Genomic DNA, 18,976 nt, shown 5'->3' with positions numbered 1-18,976 from the left:
CTGCCAATCTTCATAGGCAGAGATTCATTACATCAGAACTTTGTATTGTTGAATCCAGAACTTAACTTTCATTGGCTTTTGGCTAATTCATTATTTCAACAAATTTACTGAGTACTAACCATGTGCCAGGCAATTGGAAGAAAATGTTTTTTACCTTGAAAGAACTAAACTAAATATTTTTAAAACAGACAGAATAGGGATTCACATGAACAAGTCAGTGGTAAAGTTCTGTGCTAACTATCCCAGCCTGTGTCAGGCATTACTTTGCTTGAGCACCTCAGAGGCTACTCCTTGATTACACGAAGTACCTTGCTGGCTATGTGTGCTAGGTTTTTCTGTTTAACCAACATGGATATCCGGAGTATACCTACAGAAGTTAAAAGGAGACCAATCAACAGGTACTACTGTGGGGTTAAATGAAAGTCACTCTGTAAGCGCGCACACACTATAGCACAATTACATTTTTAAAAAAATTCAGATCTAGCCCTGGCTGGTGTAGCTCAGTGGATTGAGCGCAGGCCTGTGAACCACAAGATCGCGGTTCGATTCCCAGTCAGGGCACATGCCTGGGTTGCAGGCCAGTTCCCAGCAAGGGACGCATGAGAGGCAACCATACATTGGTATTTCTCTCCCTCTCTCCTTCCCTTCCCCTCTAAAGATAAATAAATAAAACCTTTAAAAAAAATTCAGATCTATATCTAAATAAGAATTTATAGAAAAAAAGAAAGAAAGAAAAAAGAATACTCAAACTGAACTAAGAGTATAAAGACGATTTCTTCTTTCTGCTTGTTTGAATTTCTATCACAAGCATTTAGCTAAGTGACGCTTTTACAATAAGAAAATTTAATACATAGTGAATAGCATTTTTAACACATATGTACTGATAAAAGGACCACATGCACATGGGTGTGCTCTTGGCTGTCTATGGTTTACACATAAAGACCAAAAATGACAAAAGACCAAAAGGACAAGTACACAGCACCACTATCATTAAGAGATGATAGCCCTACAATGCTCAATCCTTCAACATCATTCTGCCTTAGGAAAGGCAAGGATTTCTTCAACACTGACCAAACAGACTATCAGCAATAAGACTGAGAAAAAAAACTATAATGTGATCCTACTCTCAAGCTTTTACGTTACTACAATTTTATAGCTAAGGATGTAAGTTTGCTCCTGGATAAACCCACCGTGGGCATCCTCAAAGGATATATTTTCGCTCAGTTAATGAACGACCACTTTGAATAAAGCTTTTTCTTTGATACTAAGCAGAATAAGACAATGGAGCTCACAGTCATGTGAGAAAGATGAAAATAAACACAGCTGGCTATAAAAACACATGTACAACAGATGAACTAGGAACGAGCACTGGGGTAGCATAAGAGGGCATCAGCGGGTTCAGTGTGACTGGGGTTTCACAGGGGGACGGACGCAGGGATATGGCACCGGGGTATGGACAGGACCGCTATCGATAGGTGGGAGAGGAATACAGATGATTCTGTAAGAGAAAACATCGTGGGAAGACTCCAAGACAGAATTAGATACATGCAACCAAATTTGTGAAAAATGAGAAATGGGAAAGAAGAGAAATGGCAAAGAAAAAACCTGGAAAGATACCCTGGGAACGCCTTCTGTGGAACTGTACACTTCATACATTTTTTATAAAATGGTACTCAAATATTTCTTTTTAACTCTTATGAAGAATATAACATTTTTCTATTTACCAACTTAACTGCCGAAATATAATTTTAAAAACAGTATATATATCTAAAGATGTATTTCTTGCATTTTAAAAAAGCAAGATGATAGTGAACATGTACTTTAATGCAAGTATCTCTGTGGTTATAAAAGAAAAATAAGAAGAATGTAAAGTGGAGTAACAAACTATTAAAGGCAGATACTACTTTCAAAAGCAGTGGACCTCTATAGGAGATGAGAATTATGAAGGGGGTCCATCTATTCATTATCCTCACACAGGAAATGCCTAATCAGATAATGGAGAAATTACTATGAAATATACTTTAAGGGCCACAAACCACTTTAGAAATGAACTTTATAGCTCCTTATAGTGCTATAACTTTATAGCACACTTAGTGTGTGTCTAAGATTTAAAAGGTTTATCAACCCAAAATATTATAAAATGCACCCCCCCTTTTTTGGTAAGAAAAAGAAAATGGTCCCAAGTCAGCAGTACCACCCCACCCCCCGCCAAGAGAGAAGGGCCTAAATTCCAAGTTCAAGATCGGTAATAATTCATATTAAACACACTTTAGGAGTTGTAGTAAATAATAAAAATATGGTTATAGGGAAGCACAGTGCCAGTCATTCGTTCTGAAATTGCTTGATTTTACTCAATGGATTGTCATATGCAATGTCCTAATCTGATAAAATTTCAACTTAACATCAGTCCTTATCTTCACCATCAACTTCTGAAAAACAACAGCCTACACCAGTGGCAGCATATTCTTAAGGGAGACTTTGTAGTGGCCTCCTCCGCAATCTCTACAGCTTGTATTCAGCTTCAGATACTTCCATGTCACAAAATGGAAAGTGTGCGTTATGTGAGAGAGAAGCAGTGAATCAAAATTTTTATTTTTCTTAAACCCTCTTCTCTGAGTTCCACAATTTCTGCAATACGATTTCATGCAAAATCTTACCAACATTTTTCTCTCCCAGGCATTTCTAGAATCACAATACATAAACTCCAAAATCTTCAAGTACCTCCTCTCTAATGGATATTCCCCTATCTCTACTACCCTGTTACAAAACCTAATTTTTCAGCTGCTTGCTAGGTATTCACACATGGCTTTGCAAACTGCACTTTCAACTCAAAATATAACAAATCAACTTCAGTTTACTTTCCTCAAAACTAGTTTTCTTCAGTTATCTTTTTAAAAAATGAAAAATGAGACCCCCAAGTATTACAGATGTAACAGGTCTTAGGGACATCATATAATGCTGTTCAAACTGGCATTGTCTTTTGGAAAAAAATTAACCACTATGCATCAAGAATATGAAAATAGCCCCATCTTATAAATTGTCTAGAAACTTCATTTCTGGGAATCTAGCCTAAGGAAAGAATCTTAAATCCACAAAACATAACAACAGTATCAATGTTATTTATAATGGTAAAAGGAAGAAAAGTTCTTTTAAAAGTTAAGCAACAGAGAATAGAGAACTCAGGAGTAAACCCAGGTATATATGCCCAATTAATGCATATTGAAGGAGACAAGGATATACAATGGAGAAAGGATAGTCCCTTCAATAAATGGTTTTGGGAAAACTGGACAGACACATGCAACAGAATGAAACTGGATCCCTACCTTGTACCATACACAAACAAACAACTCAAACTGGATTAAAGACTTGAACTTAAGGCCTGAAACCATAAAACTCTTAAGAGAAAAACAGAGAAGAGCCTTTCATATCAATCTTGGCAATGCTGTTTTTAAGCAAACTAAACTAACAGACTTTTTTCTGCACAGTAAAAGAAACCATCAGCAAAATGAAAGGGTAACCTACAGAATGGGAAAAAGTATTTGCGAACCATGTATCTGATAATGGGTTAATAACTCCCGCCCCCAAAAAACAATTAAAAAATGAGTACAGAACTGAATAGCCATTTTTCCAAAGACATACAACTGACCAACAAGTACATGAAAAGATGCTCAACATCATTAGTTATCAGGGAAATGTGAATCAAATCACAATGAGAAATCACCTCATGTCTGTTAGAATGGTTACTACCAAAAAGACAAGAGGTAAGTGTGTGAAGAAAAGAGAATCCCTATGTACTGTTGGTGGGAATGCAAACTGGTATGACCACTATGAAAAACAGTATGGAAGTTCCTCAAAAAATTAAAACAGCCCTGGCTGGTATGGTTCGGGGGGGTTAAGCACTGGCCTGTGAACAAAGGGTCACTGGTTTGATTCCCAGTCAGAGTACATGCCTGGGGTACAGGCCAGGTCCCAGCTGGGGGACACATGAGAGGCAACCATACATTGATGTTTCTCGCCCTCTCTCCCTCTCTCTCTAAAAATAAATAAATACCCCTGGCTGGTGTGGCTCAGTGGGTTGAGCGCGGGTCTGTGAAGCAAAAGGTTGCCAGTTCAATTCCCAGTCGGGGCAGATGCCTGCAGGCCAGGTCCTCAGTAGGGGACACATGAGAGGCAACCACACATTGATGTTTCTCTCCCAATCTTTCTTCTTCCCTTCCCCTCTCTCTAAAAATAAATAAATTAATTAAAAAATAAAAATAAATAAAATCTTAAAAAATTTTAAACACAGAACTATCATATGATCGATCCAGCAGTTCTACTATTCCACTTTTGGGTAATATATCCAAAGGAAAAAAAAACAGATGTCAAAGGGATATCTGCACTCCCATGTTAACTTCATCATTCACAAGAGTCAAGATATAAAAACAACCTGTCGACAAATAAACAGATAAAGAAGATGTGGTACACACACACCCACACACACAATGAAATATTATTTAGCCATGAGAAAGAAGAAAATCCTGCCATTTGCAACAATATTGATAAACCCTGATGGCCTTATGCTAAGTAAAATAAGTTTGACAGAAAGACAAATACTGTATGCTCTCACTTACATGTAGAATCTAAAAAATACAAGCTCATAGCAGCAGAGGAACAGATTAGTGGCTGACAGTGGTGGGGGTTGGGGGTAGAGAAAAATGAGTGAATATGATCAAAGGGTACAAACTTCTACCAGTAAGATATATAAGTTCTGGAGATGTAATGCACAGCATGGAGACTATACTGAACAATACTGTATTGTATATTCAAAAGTTGCTACGAGAGTAGATCTTAAAACTTGGCATCACAAGAAAAAAATGGTAACTGTGGGAGGTGATGGATATTAACTACTTCCTGTCGTAATAATTTTGCAGTATGTACATATCAAATCAATGTTATGCATCTTAAACTAGTATAATGTTGTATGTCACTTACATATCAATACAACTGGAAAAAAAATAAAGCTGAACAACAGAAGAATGATGAGAAAAACCATATGACAAAACCAGGAAATAATAAACACTAAAAATGTTTATAAAGTACATTAATGATATTAAGAAATTATCTTACATCAACTGTTAAGTGACAAAAGCAGAATTCAAAAAACAGTAAATATAATACCACAATAATGTGTGTATGTATATAAATACAATACCATGTATAGTGACTATATACATACATAGGCATGCATACATTTTATCTATGTAGGTGTATATTTGTATGCATTAAAATATATGTATACATAAATGGTCTCCATCTTATATATGTATATGGTGTGCACAGCACATGCACATACATACATGTGTACAAACAGAGCAGGAATGACGACAGAAAGATACCAGGCACTGGGTGCATCATAGACACTAACACCACATAGTGTAACTCTGGTATGTAAACAGTAGTATTATCTTCATTAGCCAAACAACCTGAGGCTCTATTAGATTAAGGGTCTTTTAGGATATATAGGTAATAGGTGGCCAAGCCTCAGTCTTCTGAAATGCCATGTAGGGCATAATGACTGCAAGAAGTTTCTGTATTAAGAATGGCTGCCACTGAATAGCAGAGTTAGAAAAATTTGTGTTTAACTTTCTATGCATTTCAATATTTTATAAATACATATTTATTTAGTCATAAGAAAAATGCCACTATCTCAGAAACTTAGGAGAAAAAGAAAAAACACTCCACTAATATAGTTCAGAAGAGTAAGATTTAAAAATGTATCTTTTTCGAAAGCAGCATTCTCATTAGTATGTATTAGAAGGTCCCTACAGGTTTTTCCATGTAGGAAAATTAAAATACTTCTCATGTTATATGTAGTGGTGATACATTTTAAGTATATAATAACTTAAGCCATTAAAAATAAACCTTATTTAGAACAGATTTATATATACAGAGAACAGACTGATGGAGACCAGGAGGGAGGGATGTTGGGAAGGTGGGGTGAAATGAAGTGATGGGATGAAGACGTACTAATTGGTAGTTACAAAACAGTCACAGGGATGCAAGGTAAAGCATAGGGAATATAGTTAACAGTATCATAGTGACTATTGATGGTGTCAGGTGGGCACCTGAATTATTGGAGGAACAACCTATATGAATGTCTATCTGCTATGCTTATACACCTGAAAACTAATACAAAATAGTACTGAATGCAAGCTGTAATAAAAATAAAAGAAGTTATTCTCCATCAAAAAAATAAACTAAACCTTATACATGAATAGGAAAAAATGACTAATAAGAAATTCAACAGCCTGTTAGTGCTGAGATTAAGACTGGTGTTTCACTTTTCATTTTTTTCTGTAACACTGCTTTGATAATAAATATCTTAGTTATTATAAATAAAAATATCAAAGGGAAAGACAGGAAATCCAGTTACTAAAATGAAGGGCAGAAGATAAAACTCATCCTTTTTACCATAGTGGAAAGACTCCAAGAGCAATCGAATGGGACCACTAACATAAGTCTTGCAAGCTTTGTGATGTCGATTTTACTATTTGTATCTGTAGTAACTTTTGTTCATCTATTTTAGGGACAGTATGACATAGGAGGCTAAGATCACAGCTTAAGAACGGGCTTAATTAAAATCAGGACAGATTTTTAGCTATGCCATTCCCTATCTATGTAACTTAAAAACCTTTCCATACCATACCTGAAATACAGGGGTGGTCATAAGTACCAAAAGGGATTATTATAAGATTAAATGAGGTATTACATTTCAGTGTATAGTACATACTAAGGCCACAATAAATACTAAATGATTATTATTACTACTACTACTCCTCTTCTAATAATTAGCAGGTAGAAACCCTTAGCACCAAAACACTTTGTCTTCAATAGGAGAGAGGAACCCCTTCAATGTCAGGTTTTCAGAAAGAACACCAAAGACCACTGTGCGTGGTAATGGATACAGATGCAGGGAAAAAAAGGGACTGAGTGACTAACACCAGACATAAGGAAAGACAAGGGGACACAGAGAGCATTATAAGGACCCATAGGAGATTTCTAAACCCAGTACTTACTGAGCACTATGCTAGGCACTGAGAAGACAAAATTGAAAAGACAGAAATAGTTCCTCTGCCCTGAAGGTCAAGTACCATCAACTGATACAAATTCTTTCATCTGAAGCATTAAATGACTTATTCTATCTTCTTCAAGTATTTATTTTTTATTTGTTCTACTACACTTATTCATATACTTGCCTTATTTCTCCAATGCTAAGTACTCAATGAGGTTGGCAACTATTTCTTTTTCATCTATATATACATTGAAGTGTTAGCACTATGTTCAGAACATAGTGTGTCAGTAAATATTTGGTTGGTGTGAAAAGGTTGAGCAATATATCCCTTAGATAGAAAGAACATGAGTTTGACTAAGTTTTTCTGGGTAAAGCATAATTTTCCTACTATATAACAAAACACCAAAATTTATAACTCTAAGTAATTTTCTACAGGCACAGAAGGTTTAAATGTTTTTTTTTTAAGATTTTGTTTATTTTTAAAAAGAGAGAGGGGAAGGGAGGGAGAATTGTTATGAATAAACAAATACAACTAAGAGCCATCATATGGAAAAAACTAAACAAACTTTTTGGTCAACCCAATTATAAAATTAGGATAGAAAACAATGAAATATTAGACTAGATAATAGAAAAAATCAATTGAGATGGAAATTGTTTCCTTGAAAAGATCAACAAACAAATCTTAAGCTAGACAGGAATCAGCAAACCTATTCTGTAAAGAGCCAGACAGAAAATATTTTTGGCTTTAGGGGCTATACAATCCCTCTCTCAATGACTCAGTTTTGCTGTCCAGGCAGGAAAATAGTCCTAGAGAATGGAAGTAAATGGGTGTGGTCATGTTTCAATAAACCTTTATTTACAAAAAGCAGGCATATTTGTCCCATGAGCCATAGCTTGCTGATGAAGTTTGATGCATATGGGTCAAAAATATCTACTAATGGAATCAAGGCATGAATGACCTCTTCTTTGGAAAATCCCCTTCCTTTACCAGAAGGAAAAAAAGGAAAAGCACAGATTAGAAAAATCAGGAATAAAAGAAGGGACATAATGAGAGACCCTATAGAAATTAAAAAGATTAGTATATGCTATGAACAACTTTATTGCAATAAATTAGATCATTTAAATGAAACTGATTAACTTCTAGAAAGACAAAAATAAGCAAAATTGAATCAGGAAGGAAAAGAAAATCAGAATAGATACATAACAAGAAACTGAATTAGCAATTTAAGATATCCTCTCATTTTTAAATGCCTAGACTCAGAGACTTCACTGGTAGATTCTATCAAACATTTAGAGAAAAAAATAATACCAATCTTGCAGAAAATCTTAAAAGAAGAAGAAATACTTCTGAACTCATTCTGTATCATTCTATAAGGCAAGTATTATTCTGATATTAAAGCTAGAACAAAGACATCACAAGAAAACTGCAGGCTAATACTCTCATAAATATAGACTAAAACAAAATCTACAACAAAATATTAGTAAATCAAATCCAGCAACATATAAAAAGCACTATATTCCACTAAGTGGGATTTTCCCCTCTAGGAATACAAAAGGTTGGTTTAACATCTAAAAATCAATCTATGTAATCTATCACATTAACAGTTTGAAGAAAAAAAACACACAACTGTTTCAACAGACACCCAAAAAGTATCTGACAGAATCCCTACCCATTCATGATTTAAGTGGTGGGTGGAGGGGAGTGCAAAAAAGAAAAAATAGGAAAAGACGGGATCTTCTCCACCTGATAAAGGTTTGCTTTCTAACTTTCATCAAGTATGAATCTTTTCCTTGTATACCTGACCCAGAATACTCATATACACTGCTCATCTGTAAGAATCCTACAACTAACATCATACATAACAATGAAAGACTCAATGTTTTCTAAGATAGGAGCAAGACAAGGATGTCCACTTCCAACACTTCTATGTAATAGTTGTACACAGAATGCCCTACAATCAGGCAAGAAAAAGAAACAAAAGGAAACTAGAGTATAAAAGAAAATGTCAAACTGTCTATTTACTGAAAATATAAGTCTGTATGTAGAAAAATCCTAAGGAATCCATAAAGAAACTACAAAAACTAATAAAAGAGTTCAGCAGGGTGTCAGGAAACAAGCTCAATATACACAAATCAACTGTACTTTCACAGTCTAACAAATCATAATCTGAAAAAAAATTAAGAAAATAATTCCATTTACACTTAAAGCATTTGCAACTGTCTTGATATTATGAGTAATCTAGTGATAAAAATCCATGAATACATACAGTACTTTCTGTATTTCAGATTTCCATTTGGATATTCGAATGCTCTCTACCTGCTTTTATAATAGGTACAAACATGCAGGTATTAGATAAAGTGATTCTGAGAACAATGACTATATTACATAGTGAAATGTGACCAAAATATAAGGCAATTCTGGATTCTAGTAGTTAACAGAACTCATTCTAAATAAACTCAAGAGCAGTGAAGGTCACTCACCTGCACAGCATGGGACAAATCTGATAGCAGACATTGACGGAGTCTCTCATCACTACCAATTCCTTGAAGAACAAAGTCAGGCACATAGGACGAACAGTAGCCACCTAACAAGGACCTCCCAAAATTGGCAATGTTAGGTTGAACAGCACTAACTTCAATTAACTTTGACCTACAAGAAAGGTACCAAAACAAGGTACATATGATTAGTAATAAACATATTTTACCAATAAAAAGACTTTTGGACTCTACTAGTCCATATTTAATACCATCACTTTCTACAAAATATACTTAGAGTACAATACTCTTATATAAAAACTGGCTGGGGAGTAATAGACAGAAAACTGTACTTGAAAAATAATTTAAAAAATTAAAAAGAATTAAAAAACTGGCTCAAGTGTTCAATCAGACCACAAAAACTCCTCCTTATGTAGAGAAGAGGGTCTGATGAACAACTTTGTAATGCATTGAGCATAAATTATTCATAATAGATTTTAGCAATGCTGTCCCTTGTATATATATCTTAATATATTCAGATTATGAAAACCATCATCCAAAACAAAGTAGTTAAATATCTCACTCAAAGCAACCCAAAGTTTGCTTTTTACCTTTCCTCAAGTATGAATCCTCTCCTTGTATACCTGACCCAGAATACTCATATACAGTGCTCATTTTCCTCTTAGTCTTGGCCAAATTTATTTGTAATAGCCATTTCCCTATCTTTTTCCGTGATTACCGCTCCCTAGTTTCCAAACTCACTATTGTTCCTTTTGGGGGACATAATTTACTCATAAATGGCTTGAAAACTCCTAAGAAGTAAGAAGCCTCCTACATACCAACATAACTTCACTGCCTTCACAAAGTCTTTCTGGGGTGTCCATGGGGCTTAGCCCTTAATCTTTTGTATGAGTGGTAGAATCTGACTGTAAATATTGACATGACAATAAAAGAGAATTTTGTCTAGGAAAATAACTTCTTCTTTTATGTTAGCTTTTCCCAACCTTCAAAGACTGGCTAAACAAAAGAACAATACATATTTATATAACGCCTACTAAGGGCTGAAACTTTCTACTTACCCAGGAAAAGGTATCTCATCTTCTTCTGCCCAATCTTCTTGCTCTCCTCCATAATAACTGCTCACCTGTCTAGTCATATCGTGACCTGTATCTTCACTTTCACTATCCCCAAGAGCACTATCTGAACTTTCATTTCTTGGAATGTCCCATTCACTTCCCACAGCTATTTTTTTCTCTGAATTCTCTTTATCCCCATGGGGGACAAGAATGGAAAGTGTATCTCTTTGGTCCTGCTGAGGATAGCAGGTTTTACATGAATCTTGGTGAACTGTTTCTACACATTTACAAAATTCATTGTTCTGCTTGCTATTTTTTGTACATAGCCTTTTTGAAAACTCTAACATAGAGCAGCATTCTTTACTGTCTGTACTTGTTTTAATTGGAATATCATCAATAGTCCTGGTTTCAATTGAATCATCATTGAAATATTCATCAAACAAACTCATGCTTTCTGGGTCTGAATGATTCCAACAGGGAAGTTCACAGGGCTCTCCAGAAACCATGTTTGGTATGCCAGACTCTTTAGATTGGTCCTTAGTTGTTTGTTTAGTTTCTTGATGCTCATCAGTAGCCCCTCTTTCTTCATTCAGTGTTTTGGTGTGATGCCTACTAATCTGATCCACCACAGCCTGACTCCGGAGTTCTGTATCTGAGTCAGGTGACATAGAATCTCCAATCAAGAAAGTAACCTTTGTCTGGGTTGCCTCACAAGAAAATGCTGCAGTCACAAGCTTATCTGGAGGTTTTTTTTCCACAGTCATTCCTGTGGTTCTCAGCACTTTGCTTGTGTGATTTCCAGAATCCAGTAATTCATCACTCTGCCATGTTTCTTCTGCTGGCTCTAAGCTTGACTTTGACAATGGACATTTGTCAACTGGAGCAGATCCTGTGCAAACAACTGTCTCTAACTTGGTATCAAGGCAAGTTCTTAATTTATCTCTGCACTGTTTAACATCAAGAGCACTTTCTTCTTGGTGGTCAGAAGGAGAAACCGTTCGGCACTCATCTGCAATTCCTAGCAGCTCCTTAGAGCTGTCTTGAACATCTCCACTCTCTTGTTGTGAAATATTCTCTGTATTTTGCCCAAGAAGCGGATGACTGCAATATTTACAGTTACAATTAGGAGTCCTTGTTTCTTCTGACTCTTTAAAGAGCAAACTGCTTTTGTTTCTGTGCATTGTAATAAGCACATATTCAGATTCTTCTATTTCACCTTTCTCTAACGTGGTTGTAATTACTGTGCCTGGCATAACAATGGCTTCATCTTCTCCATTTTCTAAAAGATGGTTTTCTTGAAGTTCAGAACATCTTATGAAATAAGTAAGAAAGTAGAGCAGCCTCTGAACCATGTCTTGCCGTTTGCCAACTACCACAGTCCTTGCTAACCTTACAGGAGAGCCAATAGCGCCATACAAGTCCCCTGCAATGGAAAAAATCAGTCAATGGGCACATCCTCTACTCACGCAGCTAAGCAGGCTATTTCTAATTACTGGAAACCTACTCTTACTGTATGAGGGTTCAGGTTTTATTCTTAGTTCTTTAATAGTGAGTGATCATTCAGGTAAGTAGGATGAGATGAATGGTCTAAACCATAGAAAAAGGTGAACGGAGGGGTTTTCTACTTTCCTCCTCAGGAAGTTGCTATTGTTCTGAAACCTCAAAAGCAAAAAGTCAGATGTACCAAGAATTGTTTCTGTGCCAGACCCCAAACAGAGCACTCCATCTGGGTGGAAAAGTACTGCCTAAAATACTATGTGCAAAAAGATTCTGCAGCTGCATCCAACACAGCCAAGAAGAAGCACAGTTACCTGGGAGGGAGCAATAGTGGAATGCAGCAGAACTGGAGCAGTCACATCACATTGAACCTTCCTTGATTTAAACTGTAATAGCAAACATTAACTTTTGCTACCCCAGCCAGGACCCCACAACGCCTATGGTTTTAAAAGCGCACTTTCCCTTCTATTCCCTCAAGGGCTGGGTCCTCAGGATAGACCAGAAAGGTCATGAAGAGTGAGACCTGGCCTAAGAGGAAAAAGAGGGTAACACATCTAACCATGTGCTTCATTTTCACTTGTATCCATACTAGACATGAGTAGCCACTAACATTAAAAAAGGTGGGCAGGGATAACTAGGAGCTATCAATGTCACTTTTATATTTACGCCACAGTTGAAATTAAACCAAAAAGGTGCCAAAACATTTTAAAATGGAGAATTCAAATTCATTATTTTAAATTGAATTCAATTTTGCATGTTGTCAGAATACAGATTTAAAAACTTCTATTTATACTTCATAGAACTCCTACACTTTTTTAAGGAACAAACACATATAAGCCTCAAATAAAGATATGCTATAGTCAGTATTACGATAAATTTTCTTTTTTGGGTAAGACACTAACCCTAATACCATCATGCCACTGTTCAAAACTATTCCCAGGGTTCCCACTAATTACTAAATAAGTTGAAACTGCTTTGGTACGGCAGGTGGCTTTCTGGAACTTGCAGTGACAGAAAGCCACTTGTCATCTGCCAGTGACAGAAGACACAGTGCAGAAGATGAATGGCTTTCTGACACTAGCAGTGACAGAAAGTGGCTGCCTGGGTATATGGGATGGTGAATGGGGAAGAACAGAGGGAGGGCATGAGATAACTTTGAAAGTGATGGATATGTTCACCAACTTCATGCTGGCAATGGTTTCAGAGGCATTATACTTCGATATATACATCTAAACTTACAAAACTGTATACTTTATATATGTGTTTGCTATATATCAATTATTCTAATGAAGTAGGAAAAAGGAAAGGAGGAAGAGAGAAAAGAGGGAAAGAGGAAAGAGAGAGGAAGGTAGGAGGGAGGAAGGAAAGAGGGAGATAGGGAGGTTGGTTACCTGAATTAATAAACCACATGACAATCTGCCAGGCAAGCTCACTCACCAGCAGAACCTAAGAGAAGTTTCTACCAGGTCAAAATGCTCTCATATTCCTCCCCCATTACCTAATAGTAATAGAATAAGGGTAGGACTAACAGCAGGTACATTACGCAACACTGGCCTAAGCACTTTACATGTATTATCTCATTTAATTTTCACAGTGAAGTATGTACTACCTATTATTATCCCAACTTTGCAAATAAGGGAATTCAAATGCAGTCTGCCTGATTGCACAGCCTGTGCTTTTAAGCAACATGCAACACTGCCTTCCTAATGACTGTCTACTCATCAATTAACCCCTCTCCTCTCTATTAACCATTTATTCACTGGGGCCTAGCACAAAGGGAAGTATTTTTCAAAATTACTCAACAAACAAATAAAGGTGGACCAATGCAAACCTCAATTATTGCTTTTCAGTTATCCAGATTTATCCTAGCTGTCACGGGTGACTTTGTTGACTTGTTCTTGCTAGGCAAAGGACCCACCACAACCCCCACTGAAGACCCTGAAGTTGCTAGTGAACCAGCCATCACCTTGTTCTTCTTGCTCCAGCCACAGCTCTCTATAAGGAATATACACATAAGATGGGTAGGGGGAAGATAAGACAACCTAGCAGACATGACAGAACAAGTCACGAACAGGTACTTCAGAATGGAGGAGGTAAAAGAGTATTTACTACTACGGCTTCTTTTTTTGGCTATAAAATAACTCTAGACAGTTACACAAAACTCTAAATATAACGCATAATGTAGGAGTATTAGACTACATACCCAATTGTGCCCAAAGTGGGTTATATGGATGAGTCTTCGCCAACATGTCCACACTTTGAGAGGAATGTTTTTCTAAAAATATTTTTATAGGTGGTTGTCCATTTGGCATGACTGTTGGAACCCAGGCAAGATGATTGGTCAAAACTGCAGTAATGAGTGCTGGCAAGAATCTGAAAATAAAATGGATCCTATCAAATTCCAATATGCCTTTGTGAAATCTCACATAAAATACAGTGACAGAAAAAAGCAAGAAGAGTACATATTCTCATGTGGCCAAACAGGATTTAAAAAAAGAGAGGGGAGAAGAAAGGATAGGCATATCACTGGAATGAAAATGAAAGTTCATTTTTCAGTGTGCAGGAGTCAAAGAAAATCCTTAAAATAAAGACAGCATTCACAAGGAGCTATTTCTGAACGTAATTATAAAGCAAAAGTGTAGCTTTACTTAAAAAACTATGGTTTCTTTTCATTAATTTGTGCAATTTCTTAACCAAGTGACAAGGAGGTGTATACATTTCCAAATTACTAAATGAGAAAATGAAGGAAAGTATTACATAATCTACCATCAAAGACAATAAAAATATCTGAATTCATCTGAATTCAGAATTTCTAGAATTCATCTGAATTCTAGAAATTTGATGAGAAAAAAATGCATTTTTTAAAACTTCTTTTCTATGGAATGAAACAGCAAAAAGTGGATACAGTTCACAAAAAATCCCTTTTTGGGGGGGATTTTCAGTTCACAAAATCCTCCCGGCCTCAGAGTTCTGGGAGAGTCAGGAATTTTAATTTCACACATAGATATTCTTATTGTTTCTCATTCAGAGAGTTTTGTGGCCTTCTTCTATAACCTGTATTTTAATGACCTTTTAGGATTTTGTTTTATTAATAATATCAAAAAGTTAGAGATAATAGTTAATTCCTTTCCTTCGTAATTGATTTTGACCACAATTCGTATCTAGTTATAGTAAATAATAGCTAAGATATTTAAGATAGCTCAGAGAAATAAATAAAAGTATGCATACTGATTTTTTGAAGCATTTTCCATTAGAAAAGTGAACTCCTTCATGAATCGATGGCAAAGGTGGTTCTTTTCTGGAATCCCCGACATCATTGTAAGCCAGACAGGCTCTCCAATTCGCGGCATTGTATAAAGATTACAAATTGTTGTCCTAAAAAGAGGAAAACACATTATGAAATTCATAGCTCACAGAATCACGTACCTTAAAATAAAGTTATCTTTTTATCTTACTAACTTGGGCCTCACACCTAGATTATTAAAGCTTTTGACAGGAAACAATGAATTAAGTTGGTTCTTCACTATCATCAGCACAGTACCATGGAAAAATGCTCTGTACATAAACGTAAAATATGTTGGTTCTGGCACTGGCTTTGCCCCCGGTGAAGGTGTGCCCTTGGGTAAATTATTTTCCTACTTTAAGCACCACCTGTAGAATAAGAGGATAGGACTAAATGATTTCTAAAGTCCCTTCCAGTTCTACATAATAGGTAGTTCATACATCTAAGGTATAAGCTGCATTTAAATATGTTGCAAATAACCAACAACATAGAAAAGATAAATATTCTAAATGGGATAACAGCATATCCATATACCCACTTAAGACAACAGTTTATGCATCATTTTGTTCCCTGCGCTGAGACATTTTAGTAAAGTACTGAAGGATGATGAGGACATTACAGATGGCATGCTATGTAATGATTCCCAACCTTCTGAAGTTTTCCATGAATCAACACAAGAATGGATTATTTAACAATTGTGACAGTACTCTTCTGGCTATTTCATTTATTTAGGCAATGGATAGTCTCATGACTTGTACTCACTCTCTCCTGAAGGCTTCAAGAACACCTTTAAGATGTCAATTATTTTCCTTTTATGTTAGTACCTATTCAGCGAAGTCCTACACTCTCACCACACTAAGCAACTCCTGCAAAGTCGGGCCCTCACTAAGTAATTGGTCTCTAGTTCTCTCAAGTGCTAATATCCACCTCAGTATAATTCTTTAACATCTAAAATCCAAAAAAGGAAAAGAATTCTTGTGCCTAAACAAGTTCCACTGAATCTTAACCCAATATGAGCATGATATATTACTATGAATAGAAGTGACAAATACAGGCTAGTGAGTTCTTAGTAGGACATAAAATCACTTCTGAGAACTTAAAAAAAAATAATGGAACAAAATTAAAGGTATTTTACAGAGGAAAATACAAGACTATAAACTAGGGATATGTGAAATGCTGATTTTTAAAGCCTATTAAGGGATGTCCAGATAGCTTGAAAAACAGAGCATAAATGTTAATCCCCTTTCAGTTCTAATGCCCAGTGAACACCACGTAAGGATTTGAAAACAAATAAATCTCCTCAACAAATAGAACTGAAAAGAAAACTTTGTGAAAATTAAAATGACAAATTTCATAAAATTCTAGAGGATAAAACACAAAGAATGTTAACTGAAGTGGAGGGTAAAGGAAGAAATGGGTTATGGTGCTCACACAGACGGGCACAGACCAAGAGGCCTGAATCTGCCTCAGTGAAAAAAAGAAGACCCTTGGGACTTCCAGATGTCTAGGAAAGTAGAGGACAGCAGTTACAGAACTGCAAACTAGGAGACAACTTCAAAGTCCCTAAGGGGTTGCTGACCCTCACCTCCACCTGGCTTTCCCCATAGAATGACTGCAGACAGGAAAGCAGATGTCGCAATGGCCTAGCCCAGAGAACTGACATCCCCAAACCCTTCCTGACACTGAATATTTCACAGTACGCAAACAGAGAGACAGGAAATTTTGTGGGGTTAAAATTTCATTGGGGAAGGGGCAATTAGAGGAGAAAATGTCTATGCTCCTTCAGGGAGTTTTAATAAAAAATGGCTCAGCAACACTGCCCCGAAGTGAAGTTATCCTGTCTGTGCCTGATTCAGGCAGTGTTCCCAACCTCTATTGTGGTGCTTCACACTCAACCACAAATGAGCAACCAAAATACTGATACACAGGGAAAGCCTTCAAGGAAAGAGGGATACAAACAGAAAGACAGAAACATACACCCACTCACACACAAAATAACTCCAGGGGAAACAGAAAGCAATACATCCAGAAAAAGAAAAGGAAAACATGAAAGAGACACAAAAGATCAGTCCAGGAGTGCCAGTTTCTAACAAAAAGAATTTGAGAGAGAGAAAAGAGAGGAAAATAAATTATCAAAGTAAGTAGAGTATTTACAAGCCAGAAAAACAAGCTAGTGCTAAAACTACACTGAAAGGCTGAAGAACTGAGGGGAAGTATAAACTCATGCAGAAAGTATACTTTAAAATTAACAAATTAAGATATAGCTGCATTAAGGGTATTGTTTAATAACAGAGATAAATAACAAAAGAAGTAGTTAAGGGGATACGAGAGGTTGGATAGGGTTACCTTGTTTTGCATTATTAGACCTTTTGGTAATGTATTTTTTGTTCTTAACCATGTGAATATACTTTTTGATTAAAAGAAACACTATATAAGTAAATGAATGAACTGATCAGTTCGTTTTTTCATGAACTGCTTTAGCATATTAGTATCTACTGCAAGCCTATGTGTCACAGGCTAGGGCCAGATCACTAATATTAGTATAGTGGTTCACTGGGAACATTACCTTTAGTGTTTTGGTGTTTAAGAATATGTACTCTGACCTCGGGTGTATCAGGTGCAAAGAAGGCAAAGAAATTAAGTACCAGTAGTGCTTCTCACTACACACAACTCTATGCTGTCATCAGTGACCTAGAAGTAACAGTCCTTTCCTCCCCGCTAATGATCACACCCTCCCCCTTCAGCAATAAGAAGGGCAAGCCAACTGTTTGCAATCACCTGACTCCTTTTTTTCCCCCTTGTCTATCCTTAGAGAATGAAAGACTCCTTTAGTTGTAAGGGAACCTTGGACATGATTTAGTTTTCTTTGTTATGCAGTAAGCTAGGTAAAAATCCAAGGATCTCATGTTTGGGAGGAAGCTGTTACCTAAAACACACTTCCTGCTTCTCTAGGTTTCGAGACTTCCGTATACACGTGAATCATTTCCTTCCTCTTCTCAACTACCCAAAATTCATGATCTTGTCTCAAACAATTACCTACTCTAAAAATTGTCTGTTAATTTTTAATAACCACTTAGCTTTAAAATTAAGTATAACAGTCTTTTTATTTGCAGCAATGTTCTATAAAGTTAGTGTGAACACTGAATCAACTGAGTCCCTGTACCTAGGGGAAATGCAGGGTTAAGGTTCCTGTGAGCCTCTGGTCACATTTTTGTCAACCCATCAATACATAATTTTGTTCCATGTGAGTTTCTACATATAAACTGCTTAAGACTTAATATACTGTTGATTTAGTAACACTGAATTCACAGCCAACAGCACTGTCACTCATGCCTGGGTGAAGTTTACCTAACACATGTATTTTCTCTATAAGGCACATCACAGTCTTCTTGCACTTAGGATTACTGGTCAGCAGTTCAGCACTATGCTTGAGGGCCATTTTAAATAGCAAAATCATCAACAAAAAGGACAAAATGCAAAAAAAAACTGGCAATATATAGATGTCTGAAAGGACACTTGTTTAGAAATGAGAGCTGAGGTAAGAAGGCAGAGTACTGTCTTGTTCAACCTCATCTGGGAATGAGTGTGTAA

General features: G+C 36.3%; 1 protein-coding gene across 2 annotated transcripts in view; it reads right to left on the bottom strand.

Moving 5' to 3' along the window:
* The window catches only part of FNIP1 (folliculin interacting protein 1), a 121,030-nt gene that overhangs the window by 9,666 nt on the left and 92,388 nt on the right, over positions 1–18,976 (bottom strand). For both annotated transcript variants that reach the window (XM_037050523.1, XM_037050524.1), the window contains 4 exons: positions 15,331–15,477; positions 14,306–14,475; positions 10,609–12,028; positions 9,536–9,704 (listed from right to left, as the gene is read on the bottom strand). In XM_037050523.1, coding sequence (XP_036906418.1) covers positions 9,536–9,704; positions 10,609–12,028; positions 14,306–14,475; positions 15,331–15,477 — 1,906 coding nt within the window. The remainder of the gene's footprint in view (positions 1–9,535; positions 9,705–10,608; positions 12,029–14,305; positions 14,476–15,330; positions 15,478–18,976) is intronic.

Source organism: Sturnira hondurensis, unplaced genomic scaffold, assembly GCF_014824575.4.
Source record: "Sturnira hondurensis isolate 20B ecotype Veracruz unplaced genomic scaffold, ASM1482457v3 Scaffold0006805, whole genome shotgun sequence".
Lineage (NCBI taxonomy): Eukaryota > Metazoa > Chordata > Mammalia > Chiroptera > Phyllostomidae > Sturnira > Sturnira hondurensis.
The sequence above is the reverse complement of the archived record's forward strand: the minus strand, read 5'-3'. Positions and strand labels throughout refer to the sequence as shown.